Source organism: Pseudonaja textilis, chromosome 5, assembly GCF_049901715.1.
Source record: "Pseudonaja textilis isolate UNSWEBS1 chromosome 5, rPseTex1.2, whole genome shotgun sequence".
Lineage (NCBI taxonomy): Eukaryota > Metazoa > Chordata > Lepidosauria > Squamata > Elapidae > Pseudonaja > Pseudonaja textilis.
Window position 1 is genome coordinate 71,122,845 of NC_141994.1, and position 25,052 is coordinate 71,147,896.

The 25,052-nt window shown below is 45.6% G+C and overlaps 1 protein-coding gene across 1 annotated transcript in view; it reads right to left on the reverse strand.

Moving 5' to 3' along the window:
* The window catches only part of PODXL (podocalyxin like), a 59,434-nt gene that overhangs the window by 9,772 nt on the left and 24,610 nt on the right, over window positions 1–25,052 (reverse strand). Inside the window, exons 3-7 of the mRNA XM_026721972.2 lie at window positions 14,909–15,358; window positions 12,430–12,761; window positions 11,105–11,176; window positions 5,137–5,296; window positions 1,361–1,422 (exon numbers count right to left, since the gene is read on the reverse strand). Coding sequence (XP_026577757.2) covers window positions 1,361–1,422; window positions 5,137–5,296; window positions 11,105–11,176; window positions 12,430–12,761; window positions 14,909–15,358 — 1,076 coding nt within the window. The remainder of the gene's footprint in view (window positions 1–1,360; window positions 1,423–5,136; window positions 5,297–11,104; window positions 11,177–12,429; window positions 12,762–14,908; window positions 15,359–25,052) is intronic.

Here is a 25,052-nt window from a genome sequence, read left to right on the forward strand (position 1 = left end):
ATTCAGAATGGGGGTAAAACGCTTCCCTTCAGGGAAGGACCTGCCATGGTACCAGTAGCAGTTGTGTTGGACATCCAAACAGTCATCAGGAGTCTCCTTTTTTTGACTGGTGAGAATGTGGAACGGACACCTGGTGATCTCACTAAACATTTGTCTGGTTTCCCACGGAAAGCATCCGTTGGTAAGCTTCCCAAACTGGAAATCACCAAAGGACAGGATCCCAATTCCCATGTCTAAGAACCGAGTGGAAAATGACCAGAATTGTAGTCCAGCACTGTAGAGTTGTAATTGCAGGAATGTTCCAATCTCGGATGGCAAACCTCAGATAAAGAATGTTTCCAAGCAAATACAACTCAGGCAAACAAAGTCACTAATCTAAAGGAGGATTAGAGAGGGGAAGTAAACATATGTTAGACTTTAACTAGAGATAATTAATTGTGTTAATTACTATGCTAAACAGTTAGCAAAGTTAAGCAGTAACCAAAGTTAACCAATGATGGAGGATAACTAAAAATGTGTATAAATGCAAGACTAGACTCCAATAAAGATCATCGTGATTCAGTTGTTCATGATCAAACAACTCGACTGCCTCGTCATTACAACACAGCACATCTGAAGGACATCAACTTTGAGAAGATGGATATTATACTAGATCAGGGGTCCTCCAACTTGACAGTTTTAAGACTTGTGGACTTCAACTCTCAGAATTCCTCCTCCAGTCATGTTAGCTCAGGAATTCTGGGAGTTGAAGTCCACAAGTCTTAAACTTGCCAAGTTTTAAGCCCCTTGTAATTAGATCATCAAGAGTGTCAAACTTTGGTTACTTAAAGATCCTAAAGTTGTCTGATCCTAAAGTTACCAAAACTGGACACCCATGCATTAGATGAAATAACTAGAAGAATGACATATTCCCCCATATTTATTACACAGAATTTCATCCTGATTTTACAAATGCTCAAAAAAAAAACCCACAAGATTTGGAAGATAACTATACTTACTTAAGAGAATCCCTCAAACTGTTCCTCAGCAGCCGTGTCCATAACAAGTCACGATGATGTCAAAACGTCAACACATGTCATGATGTCTAACCTGAGATTTAATTTTTGAGACATTCTCTTCCAACCAGGCAGAAATGTCTCTGCATAAGGTGTCACCGCGGTTGGGATTTTCCTACATTCCAGATGTGGTTTAAATTTGTGTGAACCATTCATGACCCTCAGATGTTCCTCAACTCCTATGCCAACCAAATCTGGCCAACAAAATCCACCAGAATTTGTGTTTCAGCAATGTTTGTAGGACAATAGGTCCTGGTTAGAAAACACAGGAGATTGGATCTTCTCTAGAATGACTTCCTGCTTACCTTCTCCAGTTCTGCCTTCTTCGCAGCCAGAGCTTCGGATAATTCCTCATCCACAAAGTGTGCTAAGAAAAATAAATAAAAGGGATCAAAGGGAAAAGTAGACTTTGGTTAGATTAGATTCACAGAGTTGGAAGGGACCTTGTAGGTCATATAGTCCACCCCCCTGCCCAAGCGGGAGACCCTACACCATTTCTGACAAATGGCAGTCCAATCTCTTCTTGAAAGCTTCCAGTGATGAAGCTCCCACAACTTCCTAGGGCAACTTCTGTTCCACTGGTTGATTGTTCTCACTGTCACAAAGTTTCTCCTTATTTCCAAGTTAAATCTCTCCTTGTTCAGTTTCCATCCATTATTCCTTCTCTGGCCTTCAGGTGCCTTGGAAAATAGCTTGTCCCCTTTCTCCTCTCTGTGGCAGCCCCTCAAATATTGGAAGATGCTCTCCTGTCTCCCCTGGTCCTTCTCTTCCCTAGACTAGCCAAGCCCAGTTCCTGCAACCGTTCATCGTAAGTTTTAGTCTCCAGTCCCCTAATCATCCTGGTTGCTGTTCTCTGCACTCTTTCTAGAGTCTCAACATCTTTTTATAGTGTGGTGACCAAAACTGAATGCAGTACTCTAGGTGTGGTCTTACTAAGGCTTTATATAGTGGTATTAGTACCTCACTTTTGATCTGGATTGTATCCCTCTTTTAATGCAACTTAGGATTGCATTGGCTTTTTTGGCTGCTGCTGCACACTGCTGGTTCCTATTTAGCTGGTTGTCCACTAAGACTCCAAGATCCCTCTCACAGTTACTGCTGTTGAGCCTCGTTTCACCCAGTCTATATGGGTCCTTTTGGTTTTTCTTGCCTAAGTGTAGGATTTTTCTCTACATTGAATTTCATTTTGTTAGATACGGCCCAGTGTTCTAGTCTGTCGAGATCCACCTGGATCTTGAGCCTATCTTCTTGGGTGTTGGCTGTTCCTGCCAGCTTAGTATCATCTGCAAATTTGATAAGTTCCCCTTCTGTTCCCTGATCTAAGTCATTTATGAAGATAGATTTGGAGGGGGAAACAGTTCCTATCAAAAGTTTGTCATGGTTACCTTAAGGTGATGCACATCTCAAAGGCAACTGGGCTTTCCTGGATTCTTCCTTTGAAGATGTTTCCCTGCCCACCCAAGAAGCTTCTTCAGTTCTTCCCTTAATGAACTGGACAAGCTTCTTGGAGGGGAAGCGAAACGTTTTCAGGAAAAACAACAAGAAGAAACAGCTGGCTTTTGAATATTGCCTTTGGGACAATGATGGTTGACTGAGAATCTCCACACTCATTAAGATCACACACACACACACACACACACACACACACACACAGGAAATTGAGTAAGTTCACCTCCTTTTTATTCTAACGGAAACCCTTCAGCGTTCCTGTCTCTTGAATCTTGAGTGTGAAAAAAGCTCACACTGAATCATAACCAGATGGAAAGAAACGGATTCAAAAAGGACATTTATTTTAATTTGGATTCAGTTTGAAAAACCCAACAGAAACTTAGACTGGAGTCTGCCTGCTATTTTTTTTTTTTTTGGTGCTTTTCTGTCCTCTCTTTACGCTTTGACCCCAAATTCAAGTTGACTCAAATCCAAGTTGACGCCTGGGCTCCAGGAAAGATATTGGTGCTCTCTGAGTTTGGTTATTTTCTTGCAGACGTTTCATTACTCAGCTAGGTAACGTCATCAGTGCTAGTGGCTAGATGTTACCTAGTTTGTGAAATGAAATGTCTGCTAAAGTGAGAACTTAATGGAATAGAATAGAATAAAAATAGAAAAGAATAGAATAAGGAAGGAAGAACAGAATAGAAACAGAATAGAAATAATAGAAATAGAATAAGTAGAATCTTTATTGAGAATAGAATAGAAAATAGAATAGAGAATAGAATAGAATAGAATAGGAATCTTTATTGAGAATAGAATAGGAATCTTTAAATAGAACAGAATAGTATAGAATAGAATAGAAATCTTTATTGAAAATAGAATAGGAATCTTTAGAATAGATAGGTAATCAAAAGAATGAGAGTTCAGAAAGTTGTGGATTTACAACAACAATTGAGCCCCAAATTTCCATGGCTAAGCAAGACAAGTTGGCAAGTGAATTTGGTCCCTTTTTTTTTTGGACCTGTTTTTTTTGCCACACTCCTTAAGTGACTCGCTGCCGTTTTTAAATGAAACCCACCTCGCAGGGTTGATGTTGTTATGGGGAAAAAAGGAGGTAGAAGGTGTCAAATATTTCTACGGTCCTTTTAGAGTTGCCAACAGAAACGGAGAGGGGAAAGGGGGTTTGAAAGAGCAGTGGGGCAGTTTGGAAAGCAAAAGTGCATTCCACAAATAGTTTTCAAAGATAGTAACTAGGTGACTGAAGTTTCGCAAAATTCTAACTGGAGAGCAGGATTGATGACTCTGGGCTATGGAGGAGTCCCATTGGAGAATATGAATTATGATACACCCAGTGGGGTGGGTGAGTGGGGGAAGCCAGGGTCAAGGGAGACAATGAATTATATGTCTCAGAGTCAGCTACACTCAGTCAGTGCCGGCATGTTCACTCCCGATAAATCCTTTTTAAGTTTTGGAAGCTTGGCTCGAGACTCATGTTTTAAATGGGGGTAAGTGCCAGAGCCCTGACAGAAGGTGTGGTGGAAATGTTCACCAGGTGGAGTTATTTGTAAAAATAATAATAAAGACGGGATACAAATGAATAAATAAAAGATACATCCTAGAAATAGCAGAAATTTCCTGACTGTGAGAACAGAGAGTCAGTGGGATGGCTTGCCTCGCAAAGTTATGAATGCGCCATCACCGGAGCCTTTCAAAATAGACTGAACAGCCATTTGACCAGGATGCTGTAAGCACAGGGGGGTTGGACTAGACGACCTCTGAGGTCCCCTCCAGCCCTATGTTTCTATAGTTTACACTCTTAAGTCTCGAGCAGGGTAACCAAGCATTGGCTTCAAAAGTCCCAAGATGAAATTCCCAGATAGTCCAGACTGGTGAAGATGACCGCTGGGGGAAAAAAATTTTTTGATGCAGATTAATAGAATAGAATAATAGAACAAATAACTTTTTATAGTCACACTAATGGGCATACATTAAAATGAAGTTTTGTTTGCATGCAGCTCTCCAAGGGTCACCCCCTCCAATATACACCACATAACCATGACAGAACGAACGAATGAATGAATGAATACAATATTATGCAAATAAATACAAAACTATGCACATCTATTATATGACACAGAGAAACAGCACAGTCTAATTCAGATGTATCAATGTACATGGTGAGAAAAACTCATCTTGAGAGTTTACCGGATGGATGGCATATAGGGAACGGAACCTGTTACAGGTTACAGAATTTGGTAATCTTGCTAGAAATACTTCAAAACCTCCCCACAGAGGGGGAGCAACAGAAACAGACCCTGAAGTGGGTGTGTGGGGGTCTCTCAAAAGGCTTCACGCTCTAAGCACATAGCGCTTATAAGCAGTATGCTGAATAAACAGGAAGTGAGCTTTCTTGGTTGTTCTCACCACTCTCTGTAGGGACTTTCTGTCGGAGGTACTGCTGCCACCAAACCAAACAGGGATGCGGTTTGTTAAAAAACGCTTTCAATCGTGCCTCGGTAAAAAGTGGCCAGGACAGGAGGAGAAAGAGGTGCTCTTAGGTATTCCCAAGCGTGAGCGCTTCCTACAAGGAGGCCCAGACGCTCAGCTTTTGTGCCTTTAAGTCTCACTCAGGAGTAACGATCACACCTACTTTGCACGGATGCTTTGATCACAGCTACTCTCTTCAGATCCTCCGTGTCCGAAGCTAGCAAAATTGTACAGTCATCTCGCTTCTGGTTGTAGTTGGGCTTCAACGTTTTGCAAAGCACCTCCATAAGCACCTCTTTCAACGGGCTTCCCTCCAAACTGTTCTGTAGGAAGAAGAACAGGGGTTGAAAGACCTGGGAGGGGATAGCCCAACCGGAAGAGTCACCATGACTTCCATTGATACAGGCAGACAGGCTGGATGGGGAACCCTGGGAGTTGAAGTCCGCTTCAAGCTGGATCCTTTGAAGTATTTCCCATTTATTTGTCCAGGCTGAATAAGCTCAACAATTTAAAATCCTGATGGAAATCCAAGACTAACATCCCTCTGCGGAATGAAGTAATGGCCTTTGAATCAACAAACCAGGTACAGAACCCAGGGAGAGAGAGAAAAAGAGAGAGAGAGAGGGAGAGAGAGAGGGAGGGGTGGAAAGAGAAACAGACGAGAGATTCCCTGCCCCTCTCCACCTTGGTGGGTTTCAAGTCAAACCAGCTTGGTGTAAGTTCTTGTTTTAGGGTAGATTTGGAAGTAAAATATCCATTAGGTCCAGGAGGGAGGGAAGGGAGAGAGGGGGTGAGGGAAGGGAGGGAGGAAGAAAGAGAAGGAGGGAATAGGAAGGAAGAATGGAGGGAGGAAGGGAAGAATGGAGGGAGGAGAAGGAGAAAGAATGGAGGGAGGAGAGGGAGGAAGAATGGAATGAATGAGTGTATGAGTGAGTGTAAAAGGAAGGAAGGAAGGAAGGGGGAGAAAGGCAGGCAGGAAGAAAAGAAGAAAGGAAGGAAGGCAGGAAAGGAGGAGGGTGGGAGAAAAACAGGCAGGAAAGAAGGAAGGCAAGCAGGCAGGAAAGAAGGAAGGAAGGAAGGCAGAAAAGAAAGAAGGAAGGAAAGAAGGAAGGGGGAAGGAGGGAGGGAAGGCTGACTGGCTGGCTGGCTGGCTGGCAACCAATTGTTTAAGTCCATTTGAATTTACAAGGGCACTGAAAAAAGGGACATGCCTGTTTTTCACACTTACGACCGTTGCAGCCTCACCCGTGGACACGTAATCAAAATTAAGATACTTGGAAACCGGCTCATATTTATGACGGTTGCAGTGTCCTGGGGTCATGTGATCCTCTTTTGTGACCCTTCTAACAAGCAAAGTCAACAGGGAAGCCAGATTCACTGACACCAACTATGTTTCTAACTTATCAACTCCTGGGATTAAACCTAACAACTCTGAACTGCGGGGAAGCTCGTAAAACGGGACCAAGTTCACTTAACTGTCTCACTTAGCGACAGAGATGTGAGGCTCAACTGTGGTCGTAAGTCAAGGACTACCTCTTTGGGCACAAACAATATGGTCCTGATTGTTCACATCTGACAAGGATAGAGGGACACACTGTGGCTGAAACAGCATTCAAATGTGAGATTTGGGTTGCGCAAATATCTCCAGAGTAAAGAGAGATCGCAAAATCACCCATACGTACTCCGGACAGTGTTGTTTTGGGGGAGCAAATAGCAGGGATTGTATTTTTGTGGTTGGCTTGCAATTGTCCTGCAGGATTTTATTGTGCTTATACCCCATTTCCCTGAAAATAGGACCTTCCCCAAAATTAAGTCCTAGCTTGATTTTTTACACGTGAACCCAATATAAGCCCTACCCTTCCAAAATAAGCCCTAATTAAGACTCCACCCACTCCAGAGTGCATAGGTAAAAATTAAGCTAGGGCGGGGATTGGGGTGTGTGTGTGGAGCTTCCCTACTACTTACCTTTGGACAGGTGTAGCCAGGCCTCGCACACCCCGACACCTGCCTTGCCAGCCCATTTCTTCTGCAGCCGGCAAGTCTTTCCTGAAGGCCTTTGGAGCTGATAACAAAGCTCTGGATCGATCCAGATCTCTTGTTATCGGCTGCAGAAGCTTTCAGGAAAGCCTTGCCAGCTACAGAAGTTGTTCCTGACAGCAAAAAGGAGGCTGGGGATGATGTACACAAGTGAGGTTAGTCAATGGATTCCATCCCCTGAAAATAAGACCTGGTACCCTTTTTGGTGGCAAAAATATATAAGACAGGGTCTTATTTTGGGGGAAACATGGTAGCTGCTAATGTCACTTTAGATTGAGCCTCTACTTTTCAACCGAGCTTCGCCTCCTAATCATTTTAGGTTTAATATTTCCCCCTGCTTTTTTTTTTTTTTATAAAATGACAATCTTGAAATGGGGAAGTTCTATTCAAATCACCAGATGAGTCCTTTTTTAATCCTTTTTTTTTTTAAAAAAAAAGAAGTTTAAATGCAAGTTTAAAGATTTGTAACAACAATGGCATATACAGCAAAAGGAAGATTAACATTGGCGTTAAACCGATTAAGGGCTCAGATGGATTTGATGTAAGACTTTGAAGTTAATTGAAAAGATCCTTTCTCGTGGGAAAATATTTGTTTATACTGGGAATCAACTGATAAGACGACTTTGAAGGTTGACACTAGGGGGCACCAGAGAGCTACCTTAAAAGGAGAGGAAGTTTTAAATGCTATCTGAAGAAAAGTCAGAAAGCCTTAGAGAACAGAAACAACCTCAACTGAAAAAAAATTGAAATTGACTGGAGGGTGTGGTTTCAAAAATGAGTTCCAAGTAAAGGAATGGAAATAAGGACTTTACAAATGGCACTGGATGAGGATTTAATAATTAAAAAAAGGCGTGCAAATAATAAACCAGAAAACTTGATGCGGCCAGTTTATTTTTAACACTGGAAGTACAAAAGAGATTTCCTGAAATAAGCCACAATGGGATAAGAAAAGATTCTTGACAAAGATACCAAGAATTTTGAGAAGAAGAGACACAGAGAGCGTGAGAAACGAGACAGAATTTTTAAAAAGGAATTTAAGGATCATAAGGAGAAAGAAGAACAGTTAAAATAATGGGTTGCTGTTTTTTATAAAATGCAGTGGTTTTTTTTTTTTTTTGATTGACTCAACAATCATGTCTTAAGAATTGCTTATATGAAGAGAAGGAAAAGAGAAATGACGGTATAAATATAATAGGAAGGATTCAAATGGAGTTTGCAAAAGTTACGTTATTATTTCTTATTGGACTGTTGCTGGTTAATAGGAAGAAATGGCAGAAAATGAAAAGAAACTAACAGAATAACAACATTGGAAGAGACCCTTGAAGGCTTTCTAGTCCAACCCCCTGCTCAAACAAGAGACTGTATCATTTCAGACAAATGGATATCCAATCTCTTCTTAAAAACCCACCAATGATAGAGCAACTTCTGGTGGCAAGTTGTTCCACTGGTTAATTGTTCCCAATGTCAGGAAATTTCTCCTTAGTTCTAAGTTGCTTCTCTCTTTGGTTAGTTTCCATCCATTGCTTCTTGTCCTGTTCTCGGGTGTTTTGGAGAATAGCTTGACTTCCTCTTCTTTGGGGCAGCCCCTCAATTATTGGAACACTGCTATCATGTCCCCCCTAGTACTTCTTTTCATTAAACTAGACATACCCAATGTCTAGTTTAAAATATCCAAATAAGACATACCTAACTAAAGACCCTCTTGATGATAGTTGAAAGAGACGTGGGCAAAAGTTGGCTTGAAACTCAACATTAAAAAAAAAAAAAGTAAGATCATGACATCTGGTCCCGTTAACTTCCTGGCAAATGGAAGGGGAAGATATGGAAGCAGTGACAGATTTCATTTTGGCGGGGAGCTAAATGCAGCCATGAAATGGAAAGACACCAGTGTTGTGGTTTGCCCGCAGCCGGTAGAGATATCGGACAGGTGAGGACAAAAGGGAACCAGTCCGGGAGTCTGGTGAGGACTTGGACGAGGGTCTTGCATCCGATGAAGGGATGGGGCCAAGACCATCTGGGAGTGAGGGGCTGCCTTTGGGGCCTTTGGAGTCTGGAAGCAGCGAGGCAGAGGACCCCGGGGAGCCTGTTCCCAGGGCGCGTGTGCGCAGAGCTGCTAGAAGGAGAGAGAGCAGCTGAATCAGCAAGGGCGACTCGGGAGTAAGGCTAGGAGGTGATTGCCCCTCCCATAAGGGATAAAAGCCAGCCCTCGGGGATGCGCTCTTTGCAGGACGCAAAGAAATTCATTAGATTCTGATTCCTCATCGCAGCCCTGCGGACTCTGGTTTGTCTTTGCTGGAATTTCTGTCGGTTTAATCTGCTAATTAAGTGGATGTCTGTTTCTTGGCGGCCTTTTAAAACCCTGAAAGGCATGCTCGTTATCTCAGGCAATTGTGTTTAATGAGTTTTGGCTGGGAATGCAGATAATTCCCAGCGTCGCATTAAAAAAGGTTTGCTTTTACACACAGTGTATGTTTTCTTAATTTGAAGAAAGCTTGGGTCAGAACAACCGGCTTCTCAGGAGGAAAGCGATGGCAAACCAAGACGGCATATTAAAAAGCAGAGATATCACCTTGCCGGTAAAAACCCATAAAGTCAAATTCCTAGCAGGAACATGTGGCTGTGAGAATTGGACCATAAGGAAGGCTGAGCACCGAAGATTTGACATTTTCTTAAAATAAAAGTGTATTTTTTCCATATATATATATATATATATATATATATATATATATATATATATATATATATATATATATATATATATATATATATTTTGCATGCACTTTTAACGTGTTCTGGTCTCCTCTTCTTTTCCTTAATGTATTCCTATCATATGTACTTTATTTGCTTTATTTATTTTATTTTGTCAAATGCTTACAATATAATAGAAATAAGAAGTTTATAATAAGTTTAAATACATGAAATAGGAACGAATAATTGGGGACAACAGGACAGGGACGGTAGGCACGATGGTGCGCATATGTACTCCCCCTTACAGACCTCTTAGGAGTGGGGTGAGGTCCGTAGAGGTTAGTTTGAGGGTAAAGGATTGTGGGGGTTTGAGCAGGTGACAACAGAGTCAGGTAGTGAGTTCCAGACATTGACCACTCTGTTGCTGAAATCGTACTTCCTGCAGTCAAGTCTGGAGTGGTTTACATTAAGTTTATATCTGTTGTGTGCTCTTGTGTTGTTGAGATTGAAGCTGAAATATTCATTAACTGGTAAGACATTGTAACATGATTTTATGTACTATGCTTAAGTCCAATCTTAGCCGGCGTAGTTCAAGGTTGTCTAAGCCTAGAATCTCAAGTTTGGTGGTATACTTGTATTGGTTTGATCTATATAGTGTAACCTCTTTTGCAAATACGACTTTTATTGTTTTGTCAACATATAAAACACAAAGAAAAATTAAAAATAGGAGAGGAAGGGAAGGAGAAAGAGTGGGGGCAAGAAAATATATACAAGAGAAGAAAGAAAAAAAAAACATTGACTTCTGACTCTTTTTAGCGCCAGTGCAAGATAACAATATTACAACCTAAGCTTTTTACTTTTACACATGAAGTATATAACTACTTATTTCTATAACAACAAATCTATCTAACTGGCAAATCCAAAGTTGACGTTTCATTTGTTTTCATCGCAAGCCCAAAATCTGGAAGTGATAGCCAAATCAAAAACATAATAAAATATATTCTCCCTTTTGAATAAAACAACCAATTTAACCATCTTCCTTCTATATAGTGTAATCTCGACAGAACTATTGTAAAGAAACTCCAAACCATTATCCCAAACTAACACGCGGTGTAGGCTGCCAACTTTAATATTTTCCATTTCTTTAAAAAAAAAAAAAGTCAGATGGGGGCAGGAAGAACCCTGGTGCATAAGAAGGCACTCTGGGTTTACTCCCTATAGTATGCCCATTGCACAAACTACACCACATTCAGGATCATACATGCCCCGATTTATAAAATAATGCTGACATAGGAGAAATGGTGTAAGCTGCACACTTCAGTTGTGCTGGTGAAAATAAGTGCAGATGGCCCAGGAGCTTTCATAGAAGATTAGCTATAATCCAAGTGCTTTGAGGAGATACTTACACAAGGCCGTGATTCATTTAAGGAGAGTATTATCGCCTTCTCCTTCGGGGGCATTTTATTCTCGCAAACAATCTGGGGAGAAAAAAAATAAGGCAGAGGGGTGTGACTGCGTATTCGGCTGGGCCACAACAAAAGCAAAGCAAAACTCTGGTTTAGAATAGAATAGAATAACAACGTGGAAAGGGACCTTGGAGGTCTTCTAGTCCAACCCCCTGCCTAGGCAGGATACCTAAACCACTTCAAACAAATGATGATTGTCCAACATCTTTTTAAAAACTTCCAGCGTTGGAGCATTCACAACTTCTGGTGGCAAGTTGTTCCACTGGTTAATTGTTCCAATGTCAGGAAATTTCTCCTTAGTTCTAAGTTGCTTCTCTCTTTGATTAGTTTCCCTCCATGGCTTCTTGTCCTGCCCTCAGGGGCTTTGGAGAATAGCTTGACTCCCTCTTCTTTGGGGCAGCCCCTCAGATATTGGAGCGCTGCTATCATGTCTCCCCTGGTCCTTCTTTTCATTGGACTAGACATACCCAATTCCTGCAACCCTTCTTCATATGTTTTAGCCTCCAGTTCCCTAATCATCTCTGTTGCTCTTCTCTGCACTCTTTCTAGAGTCTCAACCTCTTTTTTACATCGTGGCGACCAAAACTGAATGCAGGGTTCCAAGTGTGGCCTTACCAAGGCATTAAAAAGTGGTATTAACACTTCATGTGATCTTGATTCTTTAAAAAAAAAAGCCACTATTTTTAATAGAAATACAATAGAAATAACCCTTTCATTGACCACATTGATGCATCTTCTATATAAACTATAACTGATTTCTAACTTCATAGTTTGTTTCAAAAATACCCAAGCACACTTTCAAATTGGTTAATCAATATTAATGTTATATTAAAATGATTTTATGAGCAATCACACATAAACTGCATTATATTCCTATGGTGACAAAATAACAAGGTTAGTAAAGAACACCAGGTATTGCTATTTTTTTGTTTTGTTTTATTTTAGGATAGGAAAAAAGGAGAAATGTTATTCATGGAACCAAAATGTACAGAAATCAGAAAACGTGATCATGATTCTATCTATCCTGTTCATGCAGCTTAGGACTGTATTGGCTTTTTTGGCAGCTGCAATACACCGCTGGCTCACCAATATTCTCCTTGGAAGATGGGAACATTATTATTATTATTATTATTATTTGTTTCAAGCTTGAAGCCTTCACCACTAGACCAAACTGGCTCTCGTTTAGCAACCGACCGACATTCGGGTGCCTTTTTTGGGGAGACTTTTCGAAGTCTCACCAAGTGGTACCCGGACCATCTGCTTACCTTAGTCTGGCCCTGCACCGAACTCAGGTTCGTCTGGCTAGAAGCAGAGGGGACAGGAGAGTCCTGAGGAGATGTGGTCCCCGGAGACAAAGGCATCGTCTTCAACGGGGGGCGAGCCGAAAAGCCGCTACTTGAGGAAGGAACCGTGGAGCTTCTGGGAGAACCTGCCAGTTTGGGCATCGCGGTTTTGGGCGAGGTGAGCGACAACGAAAATGTATCTTTGCTCATCCCATTTTTTGCAGTTGTGACAGTTGCTAAGATTGTAGGGCCGCTGACAACCCCAGGCACGGCCGAAGTCTTTGCAGGAATCGGGGGAGGCTCCGGGCTTTTCGCTGTTGAGAGAAAAGAAAACAAGGAGAGGTAGACTTCGACTTACAACCACAATTGTGTCCCAAAGTTATAGAATAGAATATAAAATAGAATTAGAATTAGAATTAGAAGTAGAATGGAATGGAACAGGAATAGGATAGGATAGGATAGGATAGAATAGAATAGAAACGAAATAGAATAGAATAGAATAGAATAGAATAGAATAGAATAGAATAGAACAGAACAATAGGGAATAGAATAGAAAAGCAACAGAAATGAAATAGAACAGAACAGAATAGAACAGAACAGAATTACAACAGAAATAGAATAGAACAGAATTACAACAGGAATAGAATAGAACAGAATTACAACAGGAATAGAATAGAATAGAATAGAATAGAATAGAATAGAATAGAATAGAATTCTTTTATTGGCCAAGTGATTGGACACACAAGGAATTTGTCTTTGGTGCAAATGCTCTCAGTGTATATAAAAGACGTTTTGAGGGTGGGAGTTAAAACAGTTTATGTCTAGGTTGTGAGGGGTCTGTAAATATTTTCCCAGTCCTCTTTTTGAGTCGTGCAGTCAAATGTTGCTGAGTGGGACATTTATTAAGTGAATGTTGTCCCATTTTACGATCTTTCTTGCCACCGTTGTTAAGTAAATCGCCACAGATGTTAAGTTGGTAGCACAGTTATGTTAAGTGAATCGGGATTTTTCCCTTTTGACTTTGCTAGTTGGAAGGTCGCAAAATGGGGATCACGTGACCTTGGGACACTGCAAAGGTCATAAGTACGAGCCAGTTGACCGGGGTTAGAATTTTGATCAGGTGACTAGCGGGATGCTACAATGGTCCTAAGTGTGAAAATGGGCCACTTTTTGTGATGTAACTTTGAACAGTCACTAAATGATTTGTTGCCCCTGTGTGTGGACAAAGACGTGCTTCTATTTAAACATGGCAATAATAACAACACAGGGACGCGGTGGCTCAGTGGCTAAGAGCTTGTCGATCAGAAAGGTCGGCAGTTCAGCAGTTCGAATCCCCAGCGCCACGTCACGGAGTGAGCTCCCGTTCCTCGTCCCAGCTTCTTCCAACCTAGCAGTTCAAAAGCATGTAAAAAATGCAAGTAGAAAAATAGGGACCCCTTTGGTGGGAAGGTCACAGTGTTCCACGCGCCTTTGGCATTTAGTCATGCCGGCCACATGACCACTGAGACGTCTTCGGACAGCGCCGGCTCTTCGGCTTTGTAACGGAGATGAGCACCGTCCCCTAGAGCCAGAAACTGGCTAGCATGGATGTGCCTTTACCTTATGGCAATAATTTGATGTCAGAATGGGGCAGTTTGCCACAGCCAAAATCATCATGGGCCTTTCGCCGTGGCCAAACCGCCATTGGTCACCCGGCCACGGACAATCCCATGCAGAATAACTCGATGCGACAAATGTTACCTGCTCCTCTTTTCCTCAATATTATTTCCATTTTTGTCCATGAAAATAATATCCCCCAAAACAGCGGCGGATAAAATTTATCTTCTTGAGTTATCCCACAGGGGGAATTGTCCACGGTGAGTTTTCCCGTGGTGAGTTGGCCACTGCGTGTTGTCCTAAACCCAACCTGCGTAACTCCGCTTGCGGAATTCTTTCCGACTCCCTGATGGGGCTGCCCATCAGGGGTTATCTTGGGAAGGATCTAAGGAGGTGGAGAAGCCATTGTGATTCTTTTGACCATGTTGTAAAAGAGAGTCTTAAAGCACATCTGGGCATTTTATTTAAATTTCTCAGCCAGCCATGGCAGCAACTTTAAGACTTGCGGACTTCAACTCCCAGAATTCCTCGTGCTGGCTGGGGGAACTTTAGGAGTTGAAGTCCACAAGTCTTAAAGCTGCCAAGTTTTGAGACCTCTAGTGGTTGAGGAATTCTGGGAGTTGAAGTCCACAAGTCTTAAAGTTGCTGCCATGGCTGGCTGGGGAATTCTGGGAGTTGAAGTCCACAAGTCTTAAAGTTGCTGCCCTGGCTGGCTGGGGAATTCTGGGAGTTGAAGTCCACAAGTCTTAAAGTTGCTGCCATGGCTGGCTGGAATTCTGGGAGTTGAAGTCTACAAGACTTTTAAGTTGTCGAATTTCAAGACCCTTGGATTAGGGGAATTATAATCCAGAGACTGGCAACGTACCTGTGGATCCGGATCCAACCGGCCTTGTGGAGGAAGGCCGGGAGGGAGAAAGGGTCACCGTTGTCAGCCCGCTGGTGGAGGCGAAGTCTTTCTTAGCAACCTCTCGCGAAGAAGTGGGATGGATGGTAGGCAATGCCGGAGACAACGTTGGCGCCCGTAAGGCCGTTGTGTTTGCAGCGACGACAGCGACGGGGGTGGTAGTGTTTCCAGGCTTCGTGGGCAAAGGAGAGGTGGTGGTTTTGACTGTAGCCCCCATGGTGGGTGCCTTGGATGGTACCACCGCAACTGGAGAAGCGGCGGAGGTTGGCAAGGCTGAAGGTTTGCTAGTTGGCCCCCCCAGTGCTGAAGTGAGACCCGAAGTGGTCACGGGGTGCGATGTTACGTGGGGAGTGGAAACGATGGCGACAGTCAGGCTGGCTGGAGGAGTCGGTGAAGGATCAGTGGCAACTCCTAAGAAGGCCCCAGACAGGAGAGAGTCCCGAGTTAGAAAGAGGCCACGGCTTTCCCACATGCATCCCAGCCCAACCCCCGGTCCCCAGACCCATGAACGGAAGAATAGAATAACAGGGAGGGATCTCGGAGGTCTTCTATTCCAGCCCCTCTGCCCAAGCAGGAAATGGCTGTCCAATCTCTTCTTGAAAACCCCACTACTCCCTTCTAGGACTGATGATGTTACCTAGTTGGGTCCTGAGACATCTGCAAGAAAACAAGCATGCTCAGAGAGCACCAAGGACCCCACAGTCCTCCCCCGCTCCTCTCCATAAACCCCACTCCCCTCTAGCACTGATGTTGTTACCTAGTTAGGTAATGAAATGTCTTGAAGAAAACAATAGCTCAGAGAGCACCAATCAGCCCACAGCTGCTGCTCTCCTCCTCCTCCTCCTCCTCCTCCTCACTCTGTCCTAGCACTGATGTTGTTACCTAGTTGGGTCATGAGACATCTACAAGAAAACAACCAAGCTCAGAGAGCATCAATGAGCCCACAGCTGCCCCTCCTCCTCCTCCTCCTCCTCCTCTTCTCCTCTCCTCCCACTCCCTCCTAGCACTGATGATGTAACCTAGTTGGGTCATGAAACGTCTGCAAGAAAACAACCAAGCTCAGAGGGCCCCACGGACCCGTCATGTCAACCCTGAGCTACAAATATTCTCCTTTCTTAGCAGCTACTAGAGTTTGAAGTGGAGGCTCACGGCCCAAGCAGCTTTCCCTACAACGTAACTTGAACCGTCATTAAGCAAATGGCCGCTAAGTGAGGATTACCTGTACCTTGCCAAAGCAGGAAGAAGCTACGGTGGCAAGTCATCATGTATTTTTGTTTCTTTACAAACTTTGGGGCCCACTATAGAAAACCCACCCAGAGCAGCGTATACCAATAGTCCTTGACTTACAACAGTTCGTTTAGTGACCATTGGGAGTTACAATGGCATTGAAGAAAAAAAAAAAAGACCGATGACCATTTTCACACTTTTAACTGCTGCAGCATCCCCATGCGGTCACACGATCAAAATTCAGGATTCTTGACAACCGACTCGTATTTATGATGGTTTGCAGTGTCCCGGGGGAGTCACATGATCCCCTTTTGCGGCCATCTCACGAGCCAAGTCAGAGCCAGATTCACTTAACAGCCACGTGGCTAACCCAGGGGTCACCAACCTTTTGGAGCTCAGGGACCACCAAACTCATCATTTTAAATCCCTGTGGACTAGAGACGCTGGGAAAATCCTCAAAACAGTCTGTTAGGAAAATCCCCCACCCCGTTTTCCTACCAATCGATCATTCTTTACTTGGGATGGCAGGTTACCGTCTCCAGCTCCATTCTCAGGGGGTGAGAGAGAGAGAGAGAGAGAGAGAGAGAGACTTCTGGCTTCATGCAAGGAAAGCAGCAGAAGCAGCAGAAGTCTTTCGTTCTCTTTTCCAAACTCTGCCAGAAACGAGTCTTTGCCGGCGCAGCCTCTTGGAGCAGGAGGCCTTGCAGGGTCCCAAAGAGTCATTTCTGGTGGAGTTTGGGGGAGAGAAAGAAAGACTTTGGCTGCTTTCCTTGCGTGCAGCCAAAAGCAGAAGAAGGAGGAAGCAGAAAGAAGCAGCCCGGGGGCCAGGTGAGGCACCTAGGACGAGTGGGGCAAGTTCCCCCCCTCCACCCTTTCCCGCCTCCCCTCACTCCCTCGTGTTGTTCGCAACGCAAGCAACGCAAACCTTGTGTTCCCACGGGCCACGTGGACGGCGTAGCCTTGTGTTCCCACGCAGCCTGGATTAATTAGTTAATTTACTTTATTGTCCTTGTACCTCGTACAACGAAATCAAACACCATCTTCAGTGGACATCATGACCATGAAAATAAACACAAACGCACATCCTTCACACTCCACAATAATTGCTTTGGGGGTGACATTTCTCTGCGGACCACCTAAATTTTCTCACGGATCATCAGTGGCCCCCGGTCCATTGGTTGGTGACCACTGGGACTAACCTAATGACTGCGGTGAATCCCTTATCAACCGTGTCACTGAAAACTGCAACCGTTCGCTTAACAACGGTGGCAAGGAAGGTCATAAAATGAGGCCCAAACTCACTTTTACAAATATCTGGCTTAGCAAGGGGAATTTTGGCCTCCATTGCCAAATTAAGTCAAGGACTACTTACAATTCACCCCTTGGTCCATCTCACACGGCTGGCACCGTATTCCTGGGCCCAAGAAGCTGGGAATGTCGCTGATCGAAGAAAAGGAGAACCGGGAAACATGTGCAGAATGCAAAGAAAACCGTGCAAGTAATGGGTGTGTGTGTGTGTGTGTGTGTGTGTGTGTGTGTGTGGAGGGTTCAAGACCCACTTTTGGCTATTTCAGGATGAGCGGAATGGAAACACCAAGAGGGGGAGGGGGACACACTTCCTGCCCAGCCGCCAGTCTTCCTGTGGTCGCGGCCACCGCCCGTCCCCAAGTATTTCCCACCCGGACCCTTCCTCCATCGGTGACAAGGCTCTATTAATAGCAGGGGAGAGAATGGCAAAGCCGAAGGGCAGAAATAGCAAGAGAAGGGCTGGTCCCGAAAGGGGGAGGCTGAGAAAGGTAGTTTGGCCTAGTGGTTAAGGCACCAGCCTAGCTCTGCCTTAGGCATCGAAGCCGGCTGGGTGACTGTTGGCCAATCACCAGGAGACGCTGAGTTCTAGCTCTGCCTTGGGCATCGAAGCCAGCTGGGTGACTGTTGGCCAATCACCAGGAGATGCTGAGTTCTAGCTCTGCCTTAGGCATCGAAGCCGGCTGGGTGACTGCTGGCCAATCACCAGGAGACGCTGAGTTCTAGCTCTGCCTTAGGCATCGAAGCCGGCTGGGTGACTGTTGGCCAATCACCAGGAGACGCTGAGTTCTAGCTCTGCCTTAGGCATCGAAGCCGGCTGGGTGACTGTTGGCCAATCACCAGGAGACGCTGAGTTCTAGCTCTGCCTTAGGCATCGGCCGGCTGGGTGACTGTTGGCCAATCACCAGGAGACGCTGAGTTCTAGCTCTGCCTTAGGCATCGAAGCCGGCTGGGTGACTGTTGGCCAATCACCAGGAGACGCTGAGTTCTAGCTCTGCCTTGGGCATCGAAGCCGGCTGGGTGACTGTTGGCCAATCACCAGGAGACGCTGAGTTCTAGCTCTGCCTTGGGCATCGAAGCCGGCTGGGTGACTGTTGGCCAATCACCAGGAGACGCTGAGTTCTAGCTCTGCCTTGGGCATCGAAGCCGGCTGGGTGACTGTTGGCCAATCACCAGGAGACGCTGAGTTCTAGCTCTGCCTTAGGCATCGAAGCCGGCTGGGTGACTGTTGGCCAATCACCAGGAGACGCTGAGTTCTAGCTCTGCCTTGGGCATCGAAGCCGGCTGGGTGACTGTTGGCCAATCACCAGGAGACGCTGAGTTCTAGCTCTGCCTTGGGCATCGAAGCCGGCTGGGTGACTGTTGGCCAATCACCAGGAGACGCTGAGTTCTAGCTCTGCCTTGGGCATCGAAGCCGGCTGGGTGACTGTTGGCCAATCACCAGGAGACGCTGAGTTCTAGCTCTGCCTTGGGCATCGAGCCGGCTGGGTGACTGCTGGCCAATCACCAGGAGACGCTGAGTTCTAGCTCTGCCTTAGGCATCGAAGCCGGCTGGGTGACTGTTGGCCAATCACCAGGAGACGCTGAGTTCTAGCTCTGCCTTGGGCATCGAAGCCAGCTGGGTGACTGTTGGCCAATCACCAGGAGATGCTGAGTTCTAGCTCTGCCTTAGGCATCGAAGCCGGCTGGGTGACTTTGAACCAATCACCAGGAGACGGTGAGTTCTAATCCCGCCTTACGCATGAAAGCCGGCTGGATGACTTTGGGCCAATCACCAGGAGACAATAAGTTCTAGTTCTGCCTTAGGTATGAAATGCCACTGGGTGACCTTGGGCCAATCACTAGGGGATGGTGAATTCTAGTCCTATTTTAGGCATGAAAGCCAACTGTGTGACTCTGAGCCAATCACCAGGAGATTACGAGTTCTAGTCCCGGTTTAGGCATGAAAAGAGGCTGGGTGACCTTGGGCTAGTCATCCTCTCTCTGCCCAACCCACCTCACAGGGTGGTTGTTGTGGCGAAAAGAGGAGGAGGAGGAAGCTGTGTCGGATACATAGGAAAAGGTGGGATACAAAATTTTGGCAACTTAAGACACAGACGGACTACCCTTTCCCGAGTTTCCATCCGCACAAGTAAAAGAAAAAAAATATTATGCTGGACCAAGAGAGCAAGAGGTACTTTCAACTTATAACCAGAACGAGGATCAGAATTACCGTCGTTAAGTACGACGTTTGGTGAGTGGATTGTACCCAATGTCATGAGTTGTCCACTGCAGTTTGTTCAGTGGACATTAAGCGAATCCAGTTCCTTCTCCTCCTCCTCCTCCTCCTCCTCCTCCTCCTCCTCCTCCTCCTCCTCAATTAACCCTCCCTCATTTCAAACAGGTCCACCCCCCCCTCTAAAAAGGGCTAGGGGGTCTCAGAGAAGCCCCCCCCGCCCATCCAACAGCCTCTTTCCAAAGCTTTGAAGTTTGGAGATGTGGCGAAGCCTGCCATTTCTTTGCACCTTGGTGAGAAAAATCACTGGGGCAGGTGTTGCGTTGCTCTCTCTCTCTCTCTCTCTCACACACACACACACACACTGCTGTGTTCCATCCTGTGTGAACTGGGTGGGGTGGGGAGCTGGGGGGGGGTGGGGGTGGGAAGGAAAGGAAGGACCCACCCTTCTCCTGCTCCTTGAGCTGGGTCCAAGTGGACCCTCCCATCATGGAGAATGGAGTTGGATGCAACAAGGAAAAAGCCAAAGCCGGCCAACTTCTCACCCATTTGCAAGATAGGAGAAGGCCAACAAAACAGACCGCTCCGGCTTATTAAAAAAAGAAAAGAAAAGAAAAAGAAACAGATTTCCGGCCAGGCTTGGAAAATACGCACAAGCATTTCGAGGGTGAGAGAACGATGCAGCTTGGCGCAGAAACTGCCGGACAGGAAACTTAACAAATGCTCTGTCCTACACATTGGCCATAAAAATCAGAACACCAAATGCAAGTTGGGCAGAAACGATCTCGTAAGACCAGAGGTCTCCAACCTCGGCAACTTTTAAGAGTTGCGGACTTCAACTCCCGGAATTCCTCAGCCAGGAATTCTGGGAGTTGAAGTCCACAAGTCTTAAAGTTGCCAAGGTTGAAGACCCCTGTTGTAGACAATCCTTACTCTGTGTCAAGGACCTAGGAGGACTCAATCTCAAACGATCTAAGCCCCAGAGCTCACTTAAGAGTCATTAACCTTATTTTTGAATTGAATTGTTGACTAGGCCTAGGGCCGCGATGACGAACCTATGGCCACAGGTGGCACGCAAAGCCATTTGTGCCAGCACGCGAGCTGCAGGCAAACTTATCTCTCTGCGCATGCGCGCGCCTCACGGCTGATTTTCGCCCTCCCAGAGGCTTGAGGACAGCTTCTGCAGCCTTTGCAGGCCGAAAAATAGGCCTGTTTCATCACCTCCTGTAATACCGGAAGTGACAAAACAGGCCTATTTTTCGGCCTGCAAAGGCTGCAGAAGCTGTCCTCAAGCCTCTGGGAGGCCCAAAAAAGACCTCAAATGGACTGAAAATCAGCTGGGAGGCGCAGTGCAGGTAAAGGGGTGGGGTGGGGGAATTGTACGTGTGTACGCAAGGGGCATGGGGGGTGCGCATGCATTCCCTTCAGGGTGCTGGCATGTGTGTGCGAGTGCGTGCGCGCAATTTTTGGCACAGGAGCCCCAAAAAAAGGGTTAGCCACCATTTGGCCTGGGGCATACAAAACCTTTGCCAGACCAATTCTCAAATACAGCTCATCTGTCTGGAACCCACACCGTATATCGGACATTAACACGATTGAGCAGGTGCAGAATTATTTCTTGAGAAGAATCCTCCACTCCTCTACTCATAATAGAATTCCCTCAGCCTCCAGGCTTGAAATTTTGGGCCTGGACAATCTGGAACTGTGCCGCCTGCGGTCCGATCTAAGCATAGTACACAAAATTGTCTGCTACAACATCTTCCCCGTCAACAACTCCTTCAGCCTCAACCACAATAACATACGGGAAAACAACCGATACAAACTCAAGGTAAACTGCTCCAAAGTCGATGGCAGAAAATACGACTTCAGCCAGAGAGTGGTCAATGCCTGGAACGCCCTACCCGACTCCGTGGTTACGAGCCTCAACCCCTCACAGCTTCAACCTCAAATTGTCTACCATGGACCTCACCCCATTCCTAAGAGGTCCTTAAAGGGGGTGCGCATAAGCACACCAATGTGCCTACCGTCCCTGTCTTATGGTCCCCATTTATTTGTATTTACATCCTTTGTTCATACCTACACTTGTTATAGAATAGAATTCTTTTATTGGCCAAGTGTGATTGGACACACAAGGAATTTGTCTTGGTGCAAATGCTCTCAGTGTACATAAAAGAAAAGATACATTCATCAAGAATCATAAAGTACAACACTTAATGACAGTCACAGGGTACAATAAGCAATCAAATCATACTAGGAAGCAGTCAGTATAAATCGTAAGGATAAAAGCGACAAAGTTACACTCTTACAGTCACAAGTGGGAGGGGACGGGTGATCAGGAATGATGAGAAGATGAATAGTAATAGTAGTGCAGACTTCGAAATAGTTGGACAGTGTTGAGGGAATTATTTGTTAATGAATAAAAGAGAAAAAGAAAAAAGAACACGGATCATAATCCAAATTTTCAGCAGGTCCTCGACGCTCCCATCTTCTGCATGGATGGAGCCTTAAAGGTCCAAAGCAGATGGTTTCTCTCGCAAACACCCAACGACAAAAAAAGAAAGCACATTTTGAGAACATGTGGGGCGCCTGGGAAGCGAACCCACAATCTTTCTCCAGCTGGCTGAGGAATTCTGGGAGTTGAAGTCTGCAGCAAGTCTTAATGTTGCCAAGGTTGGAAACCCCCCGTCCTAAAGGATTTGGGGACTTTTTCTGGCCTCTGGGAAGAATCTGACTTTGGATCACCTCCACCCATAAGCCCTCACCCTTGTTAGCCTTTAACATGGCGTCCATTGTGCTGTCTTCAAAAAAAAAAACCAACAACCCCGAATTGTGGAAATTGGCCGGCGAAGGAACAATACAACCGGCGACGTCTTATGCAACCCCACTGCATCCATTGTCACATAAGTCACACAGAGGGCCTTGAAATAGCTTTGAATGAAAATGGGGGTGAATGGCCTTTTCGGAAGTTTGCAACCCTTCAAAGAATGGGAGAGACGATCTCCTGCCAAGGTTCGAGTTGACCTAAAGATGCCCGGAAATTCTATCATAAATATCTTTAGGGCACGGGCGGGGATCGGCCAAAAAGCCTCTCCGAAGGTCACCTGAGATTTCTCCACAATCAACGAGGAGGAAGAGCAGGTCGGTGTGTGGACACCACGCTCCATTTCCTCTCGTCTCGAAAGAGGATCAACGCTAGAAATTGAGGAACGACAACTGACAATGGGAGAAATGGCGCACGCTTTCCCTCAGACAGGATACAGGTAGCATCAAGGACTGTAGATTAGTCCTGCTCTCTTCCTCCTCCTCACCCCCAAACCCCACTTGTTCTAGCACTGATGACGTTGCTTAGTTGGGTCATGAGACGTCTGCAAGAAAACCGCCAAGCTCTGAGAGCACCAAGGACCCCACAGTCCTCCTTCTTCCTCCTCCTCCTCCCTCCTCCTCCTCCGCTTCACAAACTCTATTCCCTTCCAGCACTGATGACGTTATCTAGTTGGGTCATGAAACGTCTGCAAGAAAACCACCAAGCTCTGAGAGCACCAAGGACCCCACAGTCCTCCTTCTTCCTCCTCCTCCTCCTCCTCCCTCCTCCTCCTCCGCTTCACAAACCCTATTCCCTTCCAGCACTGATGAGGTTACCTAGTTGGGACATGAAACGTCTGCAAGAAAAAACCACCAAGGTCTGAGAGCACCAAGGACCCCACAGTCCGTCCTTCCTTCCTTCCTTCCTTCCTTCCTTCCTTCCTTCCTTCCTTCCTTCCTTCCTTCCTTCCTTCCTTCCTTCCTTCCACAAACCCCACTCCCTTCTAGCACTGATGATGTTACCTAGTTGGGCCATGAGACGTCTGCAAGAAAACCCACCAAGCTCTGAGAGCACCAAGGACCCCACAGTTCAGCCCTGAGCTACGGATATTCCCATCTCTCAGAAAAACACAGAAGTTGTGGCTCAGTCATCCCAAAGCCAATTTCCTGTCTGGTCCTTGGGCTGCTGAGAGGCGAGACAGATGACCATCTGGCTTTTCAAACAAAAGTGTTTTTTTTTAAAGAAAAAAGAAAAAGAAAGAAAGAAAGAGAAACACCCTGCCCTGCTGGCTTGGCAGAAGATTAGGGCAAAGGCCCTTTGAAGCCCTTATCTCCTTCTTTGCACAGAGAACCAGGCACCAAAATTAACAAGGGCTTCTGGTGACTCAGCCGTTTATATTCCCCCCTATCAGCTCCTGCCCAGAGAACAGGAGATGGTGAGGCTTTTGTGTACTAATGAGCTCTTTGTATCCTGAGATTATTTCACGTTCCAGGTGTGTTTGCTTGGAGGGGGAAAAAAAAAACAGTGGGACAACAATCGTCCCGCTCGAAAAGACACTGTTTTCCCTGTAAATTTGGCCAACTTTATGTGCGTTTGGGCTTTGTGTGTGTTCTTCTCAGACAAGAGGAGCGAATCCTACAAGGAAAACACGGTTTTTATCATTGGTGGTGCAGGATGAGAAACTTATTTTATTTATGGTGTTCCCTGGGCTGCAGAGCTCCAATCGCCTCCACATATGGATGGGCTAACGGTGAAAGAAATAAATGCTGTTTGTGAGGACAACATGGATTTGGCTTCAGGATTCATTCTTCTCAGAGAATAATACGGGATCTGAACTTTGAGGAAGGACCTACAGGTGGGTCAAAAGGGAAGAACGAGGTGGGATGTTGGCAGAAAGAGCTGGCATGGTCCGGGGGTTACAGCACTAGTTTGGAAACCAGGAGACTGGGAGTTCTAGTCCCGCTGTAAGCATGAAAGCTGGTTGGGTGACTTTGGGCCAATCACCAGGAAGCAGGGAGTTCTAGTCCCGCTGTAAGCATGAAAGCTGGTTGGGTGACTTTGGGCCAATCACCAGGACACAGTGAGTTCTAGTCCAGCCGTAAGAATGAAAGCTGGTTGTGTAACTTTGGGCCAATCACCAGGAGACAGTGAGTTCTAGTCCCGCCATAAGCATGAAAGGTGAATGGGTGACTCTGGACCAATCACTAGGAGATGGTGAGTTCTAGTCCCGCCGTAGGCATGAAAGCTGGTTGGGTGACTTTGGGCCAATCACCAGGAGACAGTGAGTTCTAGTCCTGCCTTAGGCATGAAAGGTGAATGGGTGACTCTGGGCCAATCACTAGGAGATGGTGAGTTCTAGTCCTGCCGTAGGCATGAAAGCTGGTTGGGTGACTTTGGGCCAATCACCAGGAGGCGGGGAGTTCTAGTCCCACCTTAGGCGTGACAATCGGCTAGGTAATTTTGGGCCCCTCCTTCCCTCACAGCTCTACCCACCTCACAGGGTTGTTGTTCTGAGGAAAACAGGAGGAGAAAGGAGTATTATGTATGCTTGCCGC